This window comes from Lissotriton helveticus, chromosome 2_1, assembly GCF_964261635.1.
Source record: "Lissotriton helveticus chromosome 2_1, aLisHel1.1, whole genome shotgun sequence".
Lineage (NCBI taxonomy): Eukaryota > Metazoa > Chordata > Amphibia > Caudata > Salamandridae > Lissotriton > Lissotriton helveticus.
This window is the reverse complement of record NC_136059.1, coordinates 961,386,246-961,403,090: the sequence shown is the minus strand read 5'-3', so window position 1 is coordinate 961,403,090 and position 16,845 is coordinate 961,386,246. Positions and strand designations below refer to the sequence as shown.

General features: G+C 45.5%; 1 protein-coding gene across 2 annotated transcripts in view; it reads left to right on the top strand.

Moving 5' to 3' along the window:
* The window catches only part of RCL1 (RNA terminal phosphate cyclase like 1), a 395,384-nt gene that overhangs the window by 66,557 nt on the left and 311,982 nt on the right, over positions 1–16,845 (top strand). Inside the window, exons 4-5 of one of the 2 annotated variants that reach the window (XM_078675711.1) lie at positions 10,904–11,025; positions 13,314–13,388. In XM_078675711.1, coding sequence (XP_078531837.1) covers positions 13,347–13,388 — 42 coding nt within the window. In that variant the 5' untranslated portion in view covers positions 10,904–11,025; positions 13,314–13,346. The remainder of the gene's footprint in view (positions 1–10,903; positions 11,026–13,313; positions 13,389–16,845) is intronic. The other variant, XM_078675710.1, reaches the window with a different exon arrangement.

The following is a 16,845-nucleotide window of genomic DNA, read 5'->3' as shown; positions in this document are numbered from 1 at the left end:
TTCGCTACCTTGGAGTGCCTTTTTAGGGGGAAGGAGCATGCATGCACACACAGACGCACGCACTTGAGGCTGTCTGTCGTACTGCTGCTACTGTGTGCACGCACGTTGGTTATGGCTTCGTGTTTAAGGCGCGCATTGCAGACTTGACTCGCTACCGCCACTCGCCTGAGCTGGTTAAATCCAAGGCAGTGTGCACTGTTCGTGCATGCTTCGAGAACAGGTTTCTTAATATAGCTGCCGCAATTGTTTGTGTCATCGTCTCGTGACCTCGTATGTAAACGCGTTAAATTTGATTTGCCATGTGCAGACAAGAATGTTAACCTCTTCCTTTTAAATTCGGGTTCTTTTATTATCTTTTTGTGGTAAACTAATGCTCTGTCATGAAAATGGTGACGAGGCATTTTGCTGAGCTAGCCAGCGAGACCATAAATCTTCTTTCTGTGGCAGTGCTCTAATTTGAGCATGAATTTGGGGCTCTGCCAGACATGACAGGAGTTCGCTGAAACTACAGACATTTCAAGTATGACCCGCAGCTGTTTGTCCTGAAAAGTTCTTTACACTGTGTTCTGTGGACCATTGAAGCCAAGGTGCAGGGTCAGTTTGTTTTTCTTCTGTTCCCTTTCAGTAGAGAAGCATGTAACTGTGTTCTAAATTTAGTAGGACATGGGCGATTTGTTGGAGCACTATTGATTGGTTGGATGGACACGATCAACTTTGCATTTTTTTCAGGGGTCTTTATACAGGAGATCATGGGATTATATTTCAGCGGAGGTGTAATTCTAGAAGAAGAGCTCAAGTTGGTACTCCTTTCAACTTGAGTTGCTGGCAGCAACAGTATCTGTTTAACAAGCATTGGCAAGCAAATAAGACTTCAATGTTTCACCCATGCTTTTTGCCGATGCTGCACACTATCTGACAAAAGGGGGCCATGACAGGAATGCATGCACAAGCACATGTCTTCTGGGCATTCCATAGGTGTACGCCTGCACGATGACCTTTGTGCATGTGTCGCCATGCATGCATGTGCCTGTGAAATAATATGTCCCTCCCTCCCTCCTCCTACCCCTTTGAGGTGGTGGACACCACTTTGAGCTGTAAAAGGAATACAAAAATAAAATTGTGCTTGCACAAAAATGCTTTTCTGAAAGTGGAGCAACCTAATAGCTGCAAAAGTGGAGCAACCTAATAGCTGCAGAACTGTAAATCCCACATCACACACAAACCAGCATTGGCATAGCCAATAGGTCTCGCCTTTGGGACCTTCTAAGTGTTTATCCATGCACCTGTAAAGTAATTTCTGCTTAAACACTGATTTACAGCTCTTCTTTTCAACAGAACGCGGGAGAAAATACATAGCGAAGCCTTTAGCAAAAACACAATTAATTTTAAAATATCCAATGGCATGGAGTGTCCTTCAGAAAAGAAAGCTTCAGCTATGAAAATAAACATGTTATAATTATGAATTTGATGTTTGCCCTTGTGGTCTGTTGGACACTTGTGTATAAGAAGTGAAGGATTGGCTTGTTTACATTCTTAATTACCATGGAGAGGGTAGTGTTCATAGTGGACTGGAAGAGGAGCAGGCCCTGGGCATCAGATCCATGAAGGGCTGGGAGGAGGATGATGCGCAACAAAGCCTTGTTGATGATCTTGCAACTACACCCACTAAGCTCTGAAAGTAAGATCAAACATCCCAGTGAAACATCCACCTTACTGAGGTAATAAAGTTTTTTTAGAGCACTCACTACTTGAAGTAAGCGATGTGCTGGCTTCTAGGCACGCCCACTGTTGCAGTGGCCTCCCCTCTGGAGTAAGTGGCAGTAGCTTGTTTCAGAACAATATCTGTGCGTAATACCGTTTACAATTGGTGAACCATTACCCGAAATACTATTTCATTACAATGGAACAACCGTGCCATTTCTCCAAGGTCGCGAGAGGAAGGAGCTTACTTTTAAATGTACCCTATCAAGTGTTTTATTTATTACGGTGCAGGACACTGGGGCTATGCCAACTGTTTAAAAGTATCTTGTTGCCAGCTACATGCAGTTTTCTTTGCCCAGAAAGGCCATTTCGTGATTGGTCAAGCACACAATAGCACTGGACATGTACCAGGCGTACCACGCGGCCATGTAAGTCCCATGCTTCTTGTGAAGGGTTCTTGGTACTCTTATCAAGCCTACCCCCGCCCCTTAAGGGACAAGGATGTGATCTAACGGCCAGCGATGGGAGCTGGGAAAACGGGCTTCAGTTTCTGCGTCAGTTTAACATCCTGTGATTCTGGGCAAATCACTTAATCTGCCCGTGCCAAACAAAAATGTTGTGATGTAACTGGTGCTCTGCTCCTCTAAAGCGCTGCAATGCCTCCGGGCCAAGTTCACGCTATATAAAACTACAAAAAAAACATTTTGAGACTGGTGAGGATTGCAGAGATGCGAGAGGAGGTCCAAGGGGGAGCGGTAGAGTGTAGAAAGGAGAAGAAGAAAGATTACAAATAAAGGAGAGCTGTTAAGAGCTGTGGCAATTTATTATTTTTTTTAGTGCGGCAGGCGCAGTGTTAAGGAAAACATGCAGCGCTCGCCTCCTGCTGTCCACGCTAATTGAAAACAGAGGACCCCTGCGCGCTCCCGCAAGGTGGATGCCATCACAAGCAAGAGTCTAACAAAAGTGCAGACCGATTTCTAAAGGTCATCCCCTAGAGCAGCGCTTGCGTGCTGTGCTAGGCTCGACCTAAACATTTATTTATTTATTTATTTTTTAAAACCTCAAGGGGTGGGACGAAGGGATAGTTGAGGAGCAACGGAGGATGAGGTGAAGGACGTGTGTTGTTGGAGGAAATATATATATTTTTTAATGGGTTGGTGGGAGGTAGCTGTGGACATGGTGTGCGGACCAGCTACCAACATGGAATGCATATTGTGGGGGCAGGTATGGATGGAGCATGAGAAACAGCACACAAGTGGGAGAGAGCCAGTGAGAAGAGCCGGGTAAAATGGGAGAAAGCACAATGTGCAGGGAGGTTAATATGCCAGCCATTCAAAAAAAATAGTGAAGAAGCTATGCTCCAGGTTCAGGGACAAACTCAATAAGAGAAAGGCAAGCCATGGAGTATAAAGGAAGAAAATCTGTGACTGTAAAGCCAACTAGTGATCAGCAAAAGGAGCTCTCTGAGCCCACTGTAAATGTTTGATATGGCCTGCAAGAGGTCTTTTACAGACAAGAGGCTAAAAGATGTCTATAGGTGTGACCTAAAATTGCCATGGACAGACACGTGTAACTGTAGCCTGAGAGCCTATACAGAGCCTAACTTAGTATGGTGTTTCCCTGGAAAAGGGAATTCCACTAGTTGCCATTATCCGTGTATGAGTGTATGACTGCGGCAGGAGGCAGTTCCCTGGTAGCTACCACAAAGTATGGTTAAAAGAACAATTTAGAGGAGTTGCTTCTCCTTTACAGTGTGCAGAAGCAGAATTTGAGGCAACGTTGCTTCTGTTCGTGTTGCCAAACAGCTGCTAACTTTCCCTCCTGAGGCGGAAGCCGGGAGGTCTCCTCTATACTTTGCACATTGCACTTTTAGCCTTCCACTGATTTTAAAATTGCTCGTATTGTGATTTTATATTGCTTGCATTGTTTGCACTTCTCACGCTTGATTTAAAAGGCGTGTAGAGACTTCCTTGCAATTTTACCCGTTTTCTGTACCTCTCCCCCCTCCCTCCGCCCCCGGACAGCTCTCGGCCGAGTGTAGACGCCGAGGGCTGGTTGTTCCAACTTTGGCGGCCATATTGGGTGGGGGCTGGTGAGTGACGCGCTCTAGCAGCGGTCATAAAGGACGGCTATGACTCCGCGCAGCGGACGCGTTCAGCGGACGCATTCAGCGGACGCGCCGGACCTGCGCCAGAGTCATGCCCGTCTGCGCCCGTCCGCGCCCAGATGGGTCCAGGGCCAGCCACTCTGTCAAATTCAGTAAGGACGGTACGTACTTATTCGCATGCTGCATTACTTCGCTCTTGCACCTTGACACCGTTGCACTGCTCCTCGTTTCAAAGGAACACTGCACCTTTTACTCACTGTGCTTTATGTCAACCCCCTAACCAAGTAGAGGTAAATCACACACTACGCTTTGCTCTCTTAAATTGCAGATCTCTTCCCAGGCACTCTTTAGAGGTTAACCTCCTCGTTTCAGAACATAAGTTAGATATTCTGTTCCTAACAGAAACATGGCTTACGCAAGGTTCAGAAGCAGACATGGTGAACGCTCTTCCCCCTGATTTTCTCATTCACACCCAGGATCGACTGTTGGGTCGAGGGGGAGGTGTCGCCATTCTGTATAAGAACTCTCTCGCCTGCAGAGCCCAGAAAGGGGAGGTGGAAGATTGTGAGAGCTGTAAGTTCTCCTTCCAAATCTCACCCACTGTCGCAATGTCGGGGCTGCTACTCTATCGTCCCCCAGGAAGTATCGGCAATTTCACTAGCTCCCTCACGGAAACGGTAATGGTCTGTGCTGCTTCTACAACTAATTTTATTACCCTGGGAGACTTTAATCTCCACTTTGACGACCAGGAAGCCCGGTCAGCGACAGCCCTCCAATGCGATCTTAAAATCTGTGGGGCGGACCTCATAAACTTGGAGCCCACCCACAACAAGGGCCACCTGTTAGACCCAATTTTTTCTAATATTTCCACCATGAAAGCAGCCCCCCCGATTCCTCTGCCTTGGACGGATCACTTCATGATCCCTTTTGCCTGGCGAACTAAGTTGGAGAACACTCCTCCCACTAGCGACGGTGCTCCAGAAAGACCCTGGGCCAGGCTATCTGTGGAAAATTTCTCGCGAAGCCTGGAAGCCTCACGCCCACTACTCCCGCAGGACCCTGTCCTGGCAGAAGCAGACGTCTGTCGATGGATGTCGAACACACTCGACGTCGTCCTCCCTGTAAAATCGACAGGAAGAAAGGAGAAAAGACTGCACACCGCCCCTTGGTCCACGCCTGAGCTGAGGGTAATGCAGAGGGCTTGTAAAAAACTAGAACGCGCCTGGAGAAAAAATTGGGAAATAGCCTGTAAAACTGTTTATCGTACGGCGATGAGGAGCTACAAGCTCTCCATCCGGCTAGCTAAAACTGCATTCTTTGAGGAGAAAATCGACAACGCCTCCAACTCCTCTAGAGAAACTTTTCGGGTGGTTAAAGAACTCCTGAGGGTCCCCACACCTCCTGCCCTTACAGATAATCTGGAAGACAAATGCAATAACCTTGCAGAGTACTTTCATACAAAAATTGCAAACATTCTGTCCACCTTGCCCCCACCTAAGATAGGAGCTGAGCCCCTGGAGGACCAGGGTTTACTTCAGAGGACCCTGGACTCCTTCAGACCAGTGACTGAGGACGAAGCATTTAAAGTCTTACTGTCCATTAAGAGTGGTTCTCCCCGGGATGCTGTCCCTATGAGGATCCTTAAACTGGTCGCCCCTTCCATTGTGGAGCCTATCACCGAGGTTATTAATGCCTCACTAGGCACGGGTGTAGTCCCACCTAACTGGAAGGGTGCCATAGTAAAAGCCCTCCTAAAACAACCGAGCCTAGACCCCCTAGATATGGCTAACTATAGGCCCATCTCGCTACTTCCGGGACTCAGTAAAATCACGGAAAAATTGGTTAACTCTCAGCTGTCCAATTTCCTTGAGTCCAACGGTGCGCTGAGAAGCTCCCAAACAGGCTTTCGCCCGGGTCAAGGCACTGACACCGCCTTGTTGGCAGTCACGGAGGAGGTACGCTGCATTTTGGACTCAGGAGGATCAGTGGCAGTGATCCTCCTGGACCTTAGTGCAGCGTTTGACACTGTTAACCATTGAGTGTTTCTCCAGCGACTGTCAGATGCCGGTGTGAGGGTGACAGCACTGAAATGGCTTAGGTCATTCCTCAGCGAAAGATCCTTCCAGGTTTGGGAAGGGGGCGCACGATCGGCATCCACCCACCTCCACTGTGGTGTGCCTCAGGGCTCCTCCCGGAGTCCCACATTATTTAATGTGTACATGGCCCCTCTGGAGGATGTGGTGGCTCCTTTCAACATCAAGATCGTGAGCTACGCCGATGACACCCAGCTGGTGTTCGCCCTCTCCCAATCTACGGATAATTCCCAGGTGTTACACTCTTGCCTGTCCAAAGTCCATTCTTGGATGGGGGACTCCGCATTAAAGCTGAATGGCTCAAAAACTGAGATAATGTTGATGGGACTAAAAAATCCCTCTCTCCCCTGTTCAGCCTGGCCCAGCTGCCTGGGATCCCCTCCCAAACCCAAGGCTGAGATCAAGAGCCTGGGTATTTGGCTGGAGCAAGATCTCTCCTTTAGGACCCAGGCCTCCAAACTAGCTGATGTCTGCTTCGGCCTTCTCCGATCGGTACGCAAAGTGCTGCCTCTGATTCCTTTTCTATCTCGGAAGTTATTAATCCAGGGTCTGATCATGTCCAGGTTAGATTTCAGCAATGCGACCTACCTAGGTGCCCCTGAGATTACTCTGAACAAACTTCAGCAAGTTCAGAATGCGGCAGCCCGAATGCTCCATAACATCCCCATATCACGATCGGCTAAACCAGCATTGAAGGCCCTACACTGGCTGCCAGTACGAGAGAGGGTGAAATTCAAATCCCTCTGCCTTGCTCATAAAATCTTGCAAGGCAAAGGCCCTCCCGCCCTTCAAAAGATGGTGATCCCGTACAAAGCCAGTAGAACTTTACGCTCGGACCAACAACATCTTATCGTTGTCCCCAGGGTCAAAAAGGCCCGATCAGGAGGAAGGAGATTCTCCGTTAATGTCGCCACTCTTTGGAACTCACTTCCACTTGCTTTACGCTCGGAGCCTTGTCTCCTACGCTTTCGAAAACATTTGAAAACCTTCCTCTTTTGCTAAACTTACCTGCATCTGTTCCTGTTTGTATTGTTGCTCTGTTTGGCGAAGCGCTGGGATGCTCCTGGGTGACCACGCGCTGTACAAAACCGAATAATAATAATAATGTTGGTGACTCCTTTAAGTTTATAGGAGAGAATCAGTCCAGTCAGGGTACTTATAAATTTCCCTTTTTTCTTTTTTTTTTTTTTTCTCGCTCTATTCCTTACTGGTATTGAAGTCCTTTGATTTTTATTCATGAGTGATTTATCTACTATCTAAAATGAATAATTTATTTTGAAATTACCACACATATCCCTTTGCCCCCAGTTTGAAGTCTAAAACTACTTATTTCCGAAATGCACTGCTTCACACAGATTCTCCAGCTTATGTGTGGCTTCCAGGAGCTATAGGACCAGGAAATGGTCTTCTCACAGCAATGACTCTCCTGGGGGCACAATGCGGCATAGCCACAGCTTCGCCCTACCAGAAGTGATCACACAGGAAGGACTGGGGTGGTTATGTTTCCTTGCGTCTCATTGATATGATTCCAAAAGGCCTCTTAGTACTTAATTGACAACATCCCTCCGTTCTAAACAGCAACTAAGTCAAATGTCTCCTATTGTTGCAAGGTTTAAACTATACTGTATATGTCTAAAAAAGATTCTTATTGTTAACATACATCATTTGTTTCGGCTGTCCAGAGTACCACCACTGTCACTTGGCTTGTCACTCTCGTATTCAGTGCACCCAGAGACCCATTAGGAAGTAGCAAGACAAGAAGTCTAACTAAACAAAAACCACAAAAGACGCTGTAGTGAGGAGAGGTTCTCTTCCTTGTTATGTGAACCATTTCCAACCCTTAATACCAGACTCCATCTGCTAACCCTTCTCAGCCTGAAGCCCTTTGATAAGGCCGTTCATTGTTTTAGGAAGGCCACTGCTCTGTGGCCACTCTTGAAGCTTGGGCCTGATCCTGCATGTTTAGTGGTTCCTGCAGCTCTGGCCCAGATGCCAGAGGACCTTGTGCCTCCACAGGCCCCTGCCTTGGTGCAATTTTCAAGAACGGCCCACCATCTGTGCCTTCATTGACACCTGTAGAAAATGTTCTTGGGTTTTTAAGCCCCCTCCCCACCACCTTCATTTTTTGTCTGGTATTTGATGCAGCAAACTTGACTGGAGTGCACTGGGTTCCCACTAGCCCCCAGTGCCAGTGTTCGTTCCCCAAACAAGGTACCTGGTCAATTGAACCCCTACTGACCAGGCCTCTAAGTCCCTAGTAAGTGGTACACCTAGTACTTGGGACATCTGTACTAAAGGGGGTCTCTAAGAGCTCCAGCTTATCTTGTGCCTCTTTAAGAGAGACTGCACCAAACTCATGCAGACTGCTGCTGCAGGCTGTGTGACAAGGCGCTCTAAAATGTGAACACACAACATAGAACACACCATGTGTGCTGTTCCCAACACTGCAAGTAGTAATTGTAATTCACCCCTACAGCAGGCCTTGCAGCCCGAAGGCAGGGTGCATTATTTTGCATGTGAGGACATATCTGCACGAGCAGACAGGCCCCTGTGCTGGCTAGTTAAATTCCTGACAGTATAAGTGAACAGGGAACTATCTTAAGGTATGTACTGGGCACTTGTAACCTGTGGTGTCTGGTATCAAATACCTTGTATTAATAAACCCACAGTGATTCCACAGATGAATTTATTAATCATGCACCCAGAGGGTACCTTAGAAGTACCTCATGAAAACCTACCAGCTTCTAGTGTATTAGTTGACTCGTCCTGCCCAGCCTGCCACCAGACTCATTTCTGACCCCCTGGAGGTGAGCGCCCTTGTTCACTGAGGTCGGAAACGGTGTTATCACCACCTCCATGCAGGATGACTTGTAATCAGCATATCAAGGTAGGAGGCTTCAAAGAACTCCACTGCCTATGCAACACTAGCATCAACCAAACTGGGTAAATGCCACCCCCTGCCCAGGGCCCAATCTGGCACCAGGACAGCCGGAAAAATTAGCTAGTCACGAGATGTTAACCCTCAGGCTAGGACCACCCCTAAGGTGGGGTACCTGAAGTGCACATGACTAGGAAAATTCCACCATCTTTCTTTCTTCCTATGCCGACTTTACTAACCTTAGTTCTGCAAGTCATCACTAAAGTTCTGCAATTAAATTTGAGTTTAGTTTTTGCTTTCTTCAAGTCCTCACCATTGGAGCCAATGTAGTTTGGTTTTGCTTTGTTCGCCATAAGTTGGCAGGGTATCCTCAGACGTGAGTCCCTTGCTCACTTTGCCACTGGATTCAAGCAAGCCTGGCTGAAGACGGCTGCAATGCCAGAAACCGGTCCTGGGAAGCTTGTTTCCGGTCCAGGGAAGGCATGGCTTGGCAGTTCGGGCTGGACTGTTCCCATGAGGCACAGGGTCAGACTGATTTGCATATGGCCATGTCTGAACTGGGGTGGCAGAGTGGGCTAAAGAATGGTGATGGATTAAACCCAGATCAGTTGACTGGGGGTGAGTGCTTGTATTGTCAACGCTCCGTCCATCATTTCCTTCGGTTTTGCCAATGTAGTATTGCCAGGTTCTGTCTACTGACATTGATAATTGTTTTTCTAGAGGCAATAACTTTCCCTGTAGGGTCCGTGAATAAGCGTCCCTTACAGTCCAACAACTTTCAAGTTTGTCATATCCAGATAAACTGGTTCTTTGTACATGCCCTTCTTTCTAATTGAAAGAACTGCCTGCCTTTCGCATGGGCCAGTCAATGACTTTTCCAGCCTTATTGCCTCTTCCTCAACCCTGAAAGGATGAGCCTGCAAAAATTGGATGTGGCGTTTCATTACAGCATCTGGATGGTATTCGTGTGAGAATTCTGCTGCTGGAAGATACAGTGTGCTCCTAAAATATTGATATCGAATGCAAGTAGCTTTTTTTTGTGGCTACTTAATCTACTTAAGAAATACAAAGGAAACATTTGGATATTGCAATCAGTCTTTGGATTACTAAATAGTTGTGCAAATCATTTGTAATGGGCCCATACTGCGTATTCTAAACAATTGTATGCATGTTTGCTGAAGAATGACTTTGTAAAGACAAGTTTGACCCAAAGTTAGTAATTTTATCCAATCCTAGCATCAATATATAATTTTTCCGCAGCAGCAAATACCTTCTGGTTGGCTGGCTATTTTGTTTTTGGCATGTGTAGAGGCCCAATTGTATGTACCTAGCTACAAATACAGTAATGAACTTACTATAAGAGAAATCTAGTAATCTAAAATATTATTCCTAAATCGAAGTACTGGATTTTGTAGATCACATATTGCTGCATAATGTTCTCAAGTTGTGTAAACTGCATTTCAGTTAGTATCCCTAAAGGTTTGTGCTGTCTGTGGTATCTATCAAAATGCCCCAGTGTGAAAGACTCTTATGGCAGGATGTGTTCTTAAAATGTATTAGTGGGAAAGCTGGAGTATTCTCCTCCTTCTTGGCAAGAGGAGCTGGCGGTATTACTCTTCTCTCCCTTGTATCTTTTTCATGTGGAAAACCGTTATCACATGGAGTTAATTTTCTTTGGCACTGAAGACTGCTGAAGTAAGTACCTATCTGGAAATATGCTAATTGGCCCATATTTCGTTATATAATTTCAAGTGACATTTATCATCTACATTTGATGTGAACTGTGCCACTATGTGTTTGCTTTTGTTCTCAAAATGAGCATTCTAAATATTGGCACAGATCATAGGGGTTTAAAACCTGGGTGTTAAACCACAGAATAGACTTGAATTCCATAGTTACTCAGGCTATAAAGAACCACAGCCATTGTTTATCTTGTCTGAAATGAGCCTTCAGTTTTGGTTTCGCCAACCAACCACTTTAGCTGTGTCTTTTTGAATACCTTTTGTCTAATTGACAAATATGGGAGTAAAAAGTTAATTTAAATATGTGTAACAATGCAGTTGCAGGAGTTGGCGAATCCAAGACAAAATGCAGTTCTGAATCTTTTCCTTTTCTGGCTTACAGGAGGGTCAAGATGAAGTTGGGCATAGACCGTACGTACCTTCTTGTAAAACTTGCTTTTAGTCTCATATCGGAAGATGGTGACGAGGATGCTGAAATGAAGGTCAAAGTTGTGTGCTCCCCAGGTGAAGCCAAGTATCTATATAACAAAACATGGCAAAAAAAATTTAAGTATTACATTTGGGAAAAATGTGTGCTATGTAAAGGAAATTTGAGCGAACCCCAATATTTTGTTTGACTACTTTGGGAAGAGTTTAGCTGCTGTCCAATTTTTTAAATGAGTAAACAGTCAATGACTTTGAATTGTTTTTTATATAGCGTCAAACGCATGTGATCTAATATTCAGTTCGGCCCCCTGTGCTTAACATTTTCAGCGTGAGAAGGTGAATGAAATTATTTAGTTGTAAAATCTCAAAAGAAGAGATGAGATCCTAGATTCTTGTAATTTACAGAGATTTTAGGTGTCTGCTCACCTCACCCAATTACTTCAGGGTGACTACTGATCAATCTAGTTACCAAAACAGATCAAATCAAGTGAGTGCCATTAATAAAGCATGTAAAATGAATTGGGCTGCACAGCTGAAGGCACAAGAAAAACTTGGACTTCTCTTGTGAAGATTACCAGCCAGTATGATAACATTTTTGAGACTAGTTGCTTTTGGTCAAGGACTCATTTTTATCCTGGAAACAAATTGAAATGATCAGTAGTGAGCCAGCTATATTACACTCATACTAAGGATGATTATGCCAAAGTCATTGATTAAAAGGATCTGTCGCAGGTTGCAGGAATTAAATAAGCCCAACACGCTCACAAACAATGACACGTTAGATATTTCTCCTCAATATACTCAATGTGGAAGGATTGAAGGGAGTGTTCTTGCAGTCTTCTGAATATCATGAGCTAGTTTGAATCCTGATATTTGTCAATGGTGTTTGGTCGGAACATGCAGACATGTCTGCAAATGCTACTTTTTCTAAGAAGCCTGTGGTGATTAAATACTGAAACCTGATGAAACCAAGATGCCACAGTATGAAAGTGCAATAGGAGTGGAATAGCCCATTCAGCATTTCTTTGATAACCATGGATCATCAAGGGGAAGCTCCCATGGAGTCGGATACTGAAATGTATAACGTAGTGAATAATTTGTGTATGATCCAGAATTCAGAAACCATGAATCACTATGTAGACATTTACCTAAGAACGGTTTGTGCCTATACATTTTTGTACAGAGTTCAACACTGCACACATGCAGGCTATACTGCATGAGATGGGCTTGGCTCTTGCATAATTGAGACATGTGCAAAACTTAAATAAATAAAAAAAGTTTATAGTAAGGGTAGGGTGTGCAGGTCTAATTTTGTTTGCCTGTAAATAACAATAGCACACAGGTCCGTTATTAGTTATCCAAGGATGTATTTAGCACAGTGGTTGGAAAACCTAATATGTTGTCCTTTGCACATGATGCCATAATTTTGTCCTGAGCAGAAGCTGAGTTGATCTTAACGGTTGCATTTGAAATTTGAAACCAGAAAATTGGAATTAAGTGAAGGGAAGATAAACATGACGACCGTAGGAGAAATGTGGTCCACTCCTAACACTCACCAACACAGATTTCAAAATCGAGGTCCAGCCGCGATGGCCAAGTTTTTTAATGTAGGCATATTTGTAAATTGAGGATGAGTAATTGAATATAAATTGGGAAAGTCACATCTGTCGCAATGAAATGGTAGCTTATTGTTTAATGCACCATTTCGGTGACAGTTAATAAGGTTAGTATTTCAAGTGTAAAATATTTAGATGTCTGACTGCATTTTGCAGCTCTCTGGGCTATCTAAGACAGCTCACTAAGTGTCGTGCAATTTAAAATAAAGGAGTACCATTCTTGGGAGGTAAGAGTGGCCACAGCTACAAAAAATGTTATCCTGTTTCATTACACTGGTCGGCCAGTAAAAAAGTTAACTTGCATCTTCACTGTGCATATGAATAATGAAATTAGAAATTCTAAGCTTAAGCCATAATCGATCGTTAGTATATGTAGCTGGATAACTTGGCAAAACCATGACTTTGACAAAATAATATTTGATTTGCAAAGTGTTTTGAGCACTACCGGTGAGCCTAAAGTAATGTAACCAACTTTATTTGCTCTGGAGATACCGATTGGAAAAAAATATCCTAGACTGTCAAATGGATCTGCACGAGTTCGATTAGGTGATATACTACCTTTTTTTGTTTTTTACAAAAATAAATGTAAGAGGGTTAACCTTTTTTTGATTGTTTTACATTTTATAAAATTTCTAAGGGAATATTCTATTATGCTTCACGTTTTTATAAAAGACATTGAACACCATATTGCAGATTAACTCAACTAGCCTATTTAGAACAGTGGCTGATGCTTGTCTGTCTTCTCCTCAGGTTGATCTCCTCAAAGCAACAGCACTGCCTTTAATGAAGCGATTTGGGATAGATGGTGAACATTTTGAAATAAAGGTAATAATCCATTACAAGTTCTCCAGTATATAAATTAATTTTTCCCACCAAAGCAGATATTTTAAGGACGCTTGTGACTTCTTTACACAACTGAGTAGAAATGCATCTTGTTTGTTGCCCATAGTCCTAAATTCATTGGTGGGGGCGGGGGTGAGGCAGGTGGAACCAGAAGATTGTCATCAAATACATTTTTTAGTGTTTGAAGAGAGCTGTTGTTTTTAGAGTTAAGAGTTGGAGGATGACATTTTTCAAGTCTCTGCCAATGGATCTTTATTTATTTTGAGAGGTTGGCATCTGAGTGTGTTTTACTGTGAGGGTTTTTTTTCTTTTTTGAACAACCTGTTTTGGACCGGTGGATAATTGAACGCTTTAAGATTCAAACTAGATGGTTCAAGGTTTCAAAGATTAACTACATTTGTGTTTTGGAGCTGGAGGAAGCTTGACTCTGTATATACTATACCAACGTAAGCTATAGTGTTCATAGTCCAGAGAGTCCCGAGAGATATAGCGGAGGCTAAATTAGGTAAGTACTAACAGCTCTCTGTGTGGTATTGTGGGCGAGCAGTTAGGCTTATCCAGAGGGTGTGTTAAGCATTTATTGTATTCACTCAATCAAGACTGATGGCACACACTCGGAACCTGAATCCAGATCGATTGGGTAGGTATAAAAATGGTATACTTATGTATTTTTTTTTTTTTTAGAACCAAGCAGGGCTTGGCACAGGATAGTAAAATATACTCTGATGCAAGTCTTCACAAGGAACGCAGTTGTTGATGAATTTGCAATAGTTACAGGTTGGTATTGGTTCAAAAAGCAGTTTACATTTCACAATAATTACTTTTAGAATACTTTACCTTTGGATTACTTTGATTATTGGGGTGTTATGCCTAGATACCACACAGGGGCATCTCAAAATACAAGGTAAGTAAGTCTTTTCTTGGTTAAGTTGTAATGATTTTTTCCTCCACACAAAACAACAGTTCAACACTTAGAACTCATACCATGGGTTCCTATGGGGAAAAAAATGGGAATCTGTTTCACAGGGAAGTAAACGTCTCACGAGTGGGAGTTTTGGGGGTTAGGACCAAGGTCTAGGTAGGCACTCAAGTTGTACCACCAGCTGCACTGGGGCTGCCGGGTGCAGAGTGCTGGGGCCCAATGTTAGCTAATGGGGCTAGGGTCCTTTGGTTAGGGGCTGCTTACGAGCACAGACACTCTGTGAGAGAAAAGCTCCTGGAGTTAAGGTCAGTACTTCAGGGGCCAACAATTGGCACAGAAGCTGCACCACCAGCGGCACTGGTACGGCACAGGAGCTGCACCACCAGCAGCACTGGTGTGGCCGGGTGCAGGGTGAGGTGCCAAGAAGACGTCTGCACCCCGTTATTCTCATTGGAGACCTTTTAGTTTGGCAAAGTTCCCGCAGGCTTTGTCAGGGAGACTTCCTGAAGGTGACCACCGGCTGGAGAGGTAAGTAAGTTGGGTTCTTGGATGATGCCTGGACACAGGCTGTTGTGCCACCCAAGGCTGTGGGGCGTCGGGTGCAGGGGTGTCTTTTGTCGTCTCGTTTCTTTACTAGCTCTGGTCGGGGGGGGGGGGGCCCTTCAGGTGTTGTCTTGAAACTTAAGGGAGGTCCGGATCGCTGTGGGGAGGACCTCCTCGTGGTGTTGGGCCACTCAAACTCAGGCCATGGGCGTTGAGTGCAGAGTGGTGGAGAATCGTTGAGTTGCCTGAATCCTGATTCTGGTCTTGGAGTCTTTGGTGAGCAAATCCGGTGCTCACAGAGACAGTCTGTAAGGTGAGTGCAGGGCTCCGGTGGGGGGGGCGCTGCTGATCATGCTGGTTTCTTTACAGTAGGCAGGTCGGAGTCGGGACAGGCCAGTAGGGCTAGGGCCAAAGCAGTAGGTTTCCTCGTCTTCCTGGGACAGCACAGCTCTTTGGTTCTTTTTCTTTCTTCCCCGAATCTGAGAAGGCAAGGATCAGGGTTGCCCCTAAATACTAAATTTAGGGGGGTTTAAAGGGGTGTACAGATTTGGATCAATGGGTCCCTTCTTTGAGGTGGGTACACCTATAATATGCCACCCTCCAGTGAGAGTGGGCATGAGCCTCTTCCAAATTGTCTGGGTCACCTCTTGAAGATGGAGGGGACTGAGGTGTGCTTCACCTCCCCCTCCCCTCACCTGAGGCGTCTGGTTGGCAAAGGTGGGTACATCTCTCTTCCTACCTGGTTTTCCTGACGATTCTCAGGTGGACAAGTTCAGCCTAATTTGGACTTCCTGGTGTGTTTTAACTTTGGTTAGTTTACTGTTAGCACACACTCTTTATTGTACCTTCAGCTTTCACTCTCCGGGTTGCCAACTGAGCGGAGGGAGTTAGCTGCTCTGCCTCACTACATGGTTGACATTTAGGTCGGAATTTTGGGGCGGTTAGAGGGCCAAGCACTCTGCTTTTTACTCTGAGCCATCTATTTAGGACCATTGTGGACTCCTGCAATGGGCATGCCAAAGGCTTGCCCATCTGTGCCTGAACCTCGGTAGGAATCCTGCTCCTCCACCTGGAGAGGCCACCACCACGCTAAGACTTTACTACTGTTCTACCGAACTTCATCATCTCAACTAAATCTAGGTATTCTGCCCCTCAGTCTTTCTCTGCTAAGGCTCCTCTGTATTCGCCGGGGAGCGTCACCGCACAGCCCGTGCCAGCAAATAAAATAGTTATTGTCATTTTATTTTATTTTATTTAGGCTGTCTGTGCCCCGTGGTAAGTATGGGGCAGGTTGGGGTATGTCAGGGAAGAGTAGTGTGCACTTATAAGTTACCATGTGTGTTTGGCTGGCTGTCCTAAGCCGGCCAAACACACATGCCCACTTATGGTTCTCCAACCTGGCGGTGTTACATAGCCGGGTTGGAGAAAAGGCACAGGCTCCAATGCTCTGTCTGAGCGCCAAACTAGGCCACTCAGACCAATCCTGGCACTGCTCTCATGTGAGAGTAGCTTCTGGATTGGGTGTGGATCCTGTGCCTTGAGGGCCCATCCCCGCCAACGAGAGAAGCAGCGAGGTAGGCGAGAGCGGAGTGGAGCAGCAGGTAAGTCCTTTTTTATTTTTTATTTATATTTTACTTCTCCCTCTTCCTTCTCAACCCGCCGCCGTCTCCACCCACGACCACCCTACCACTTTATGACTGCGTCAACCAGACCGGAGGAGGCATTGCCATCATCCACAGGAACTCCATCCGCATCACGACCAACACCGACGACACCCTCGCACCCGCCGAGCACCTGCACTTCCAGATCCACATCAACCCCAGGACCACCCTCAGAGGCACCCTCATCTACAGACCCCCGGGACCACGCACACAATTCAGCGAGGACATCGCCGACTTCGTCAGCCCGCATGCCCTCCCCTCCGCTGACTACATCCTCCTCGGGGACCTCAACTTCCACCTGGAGAACAACGAC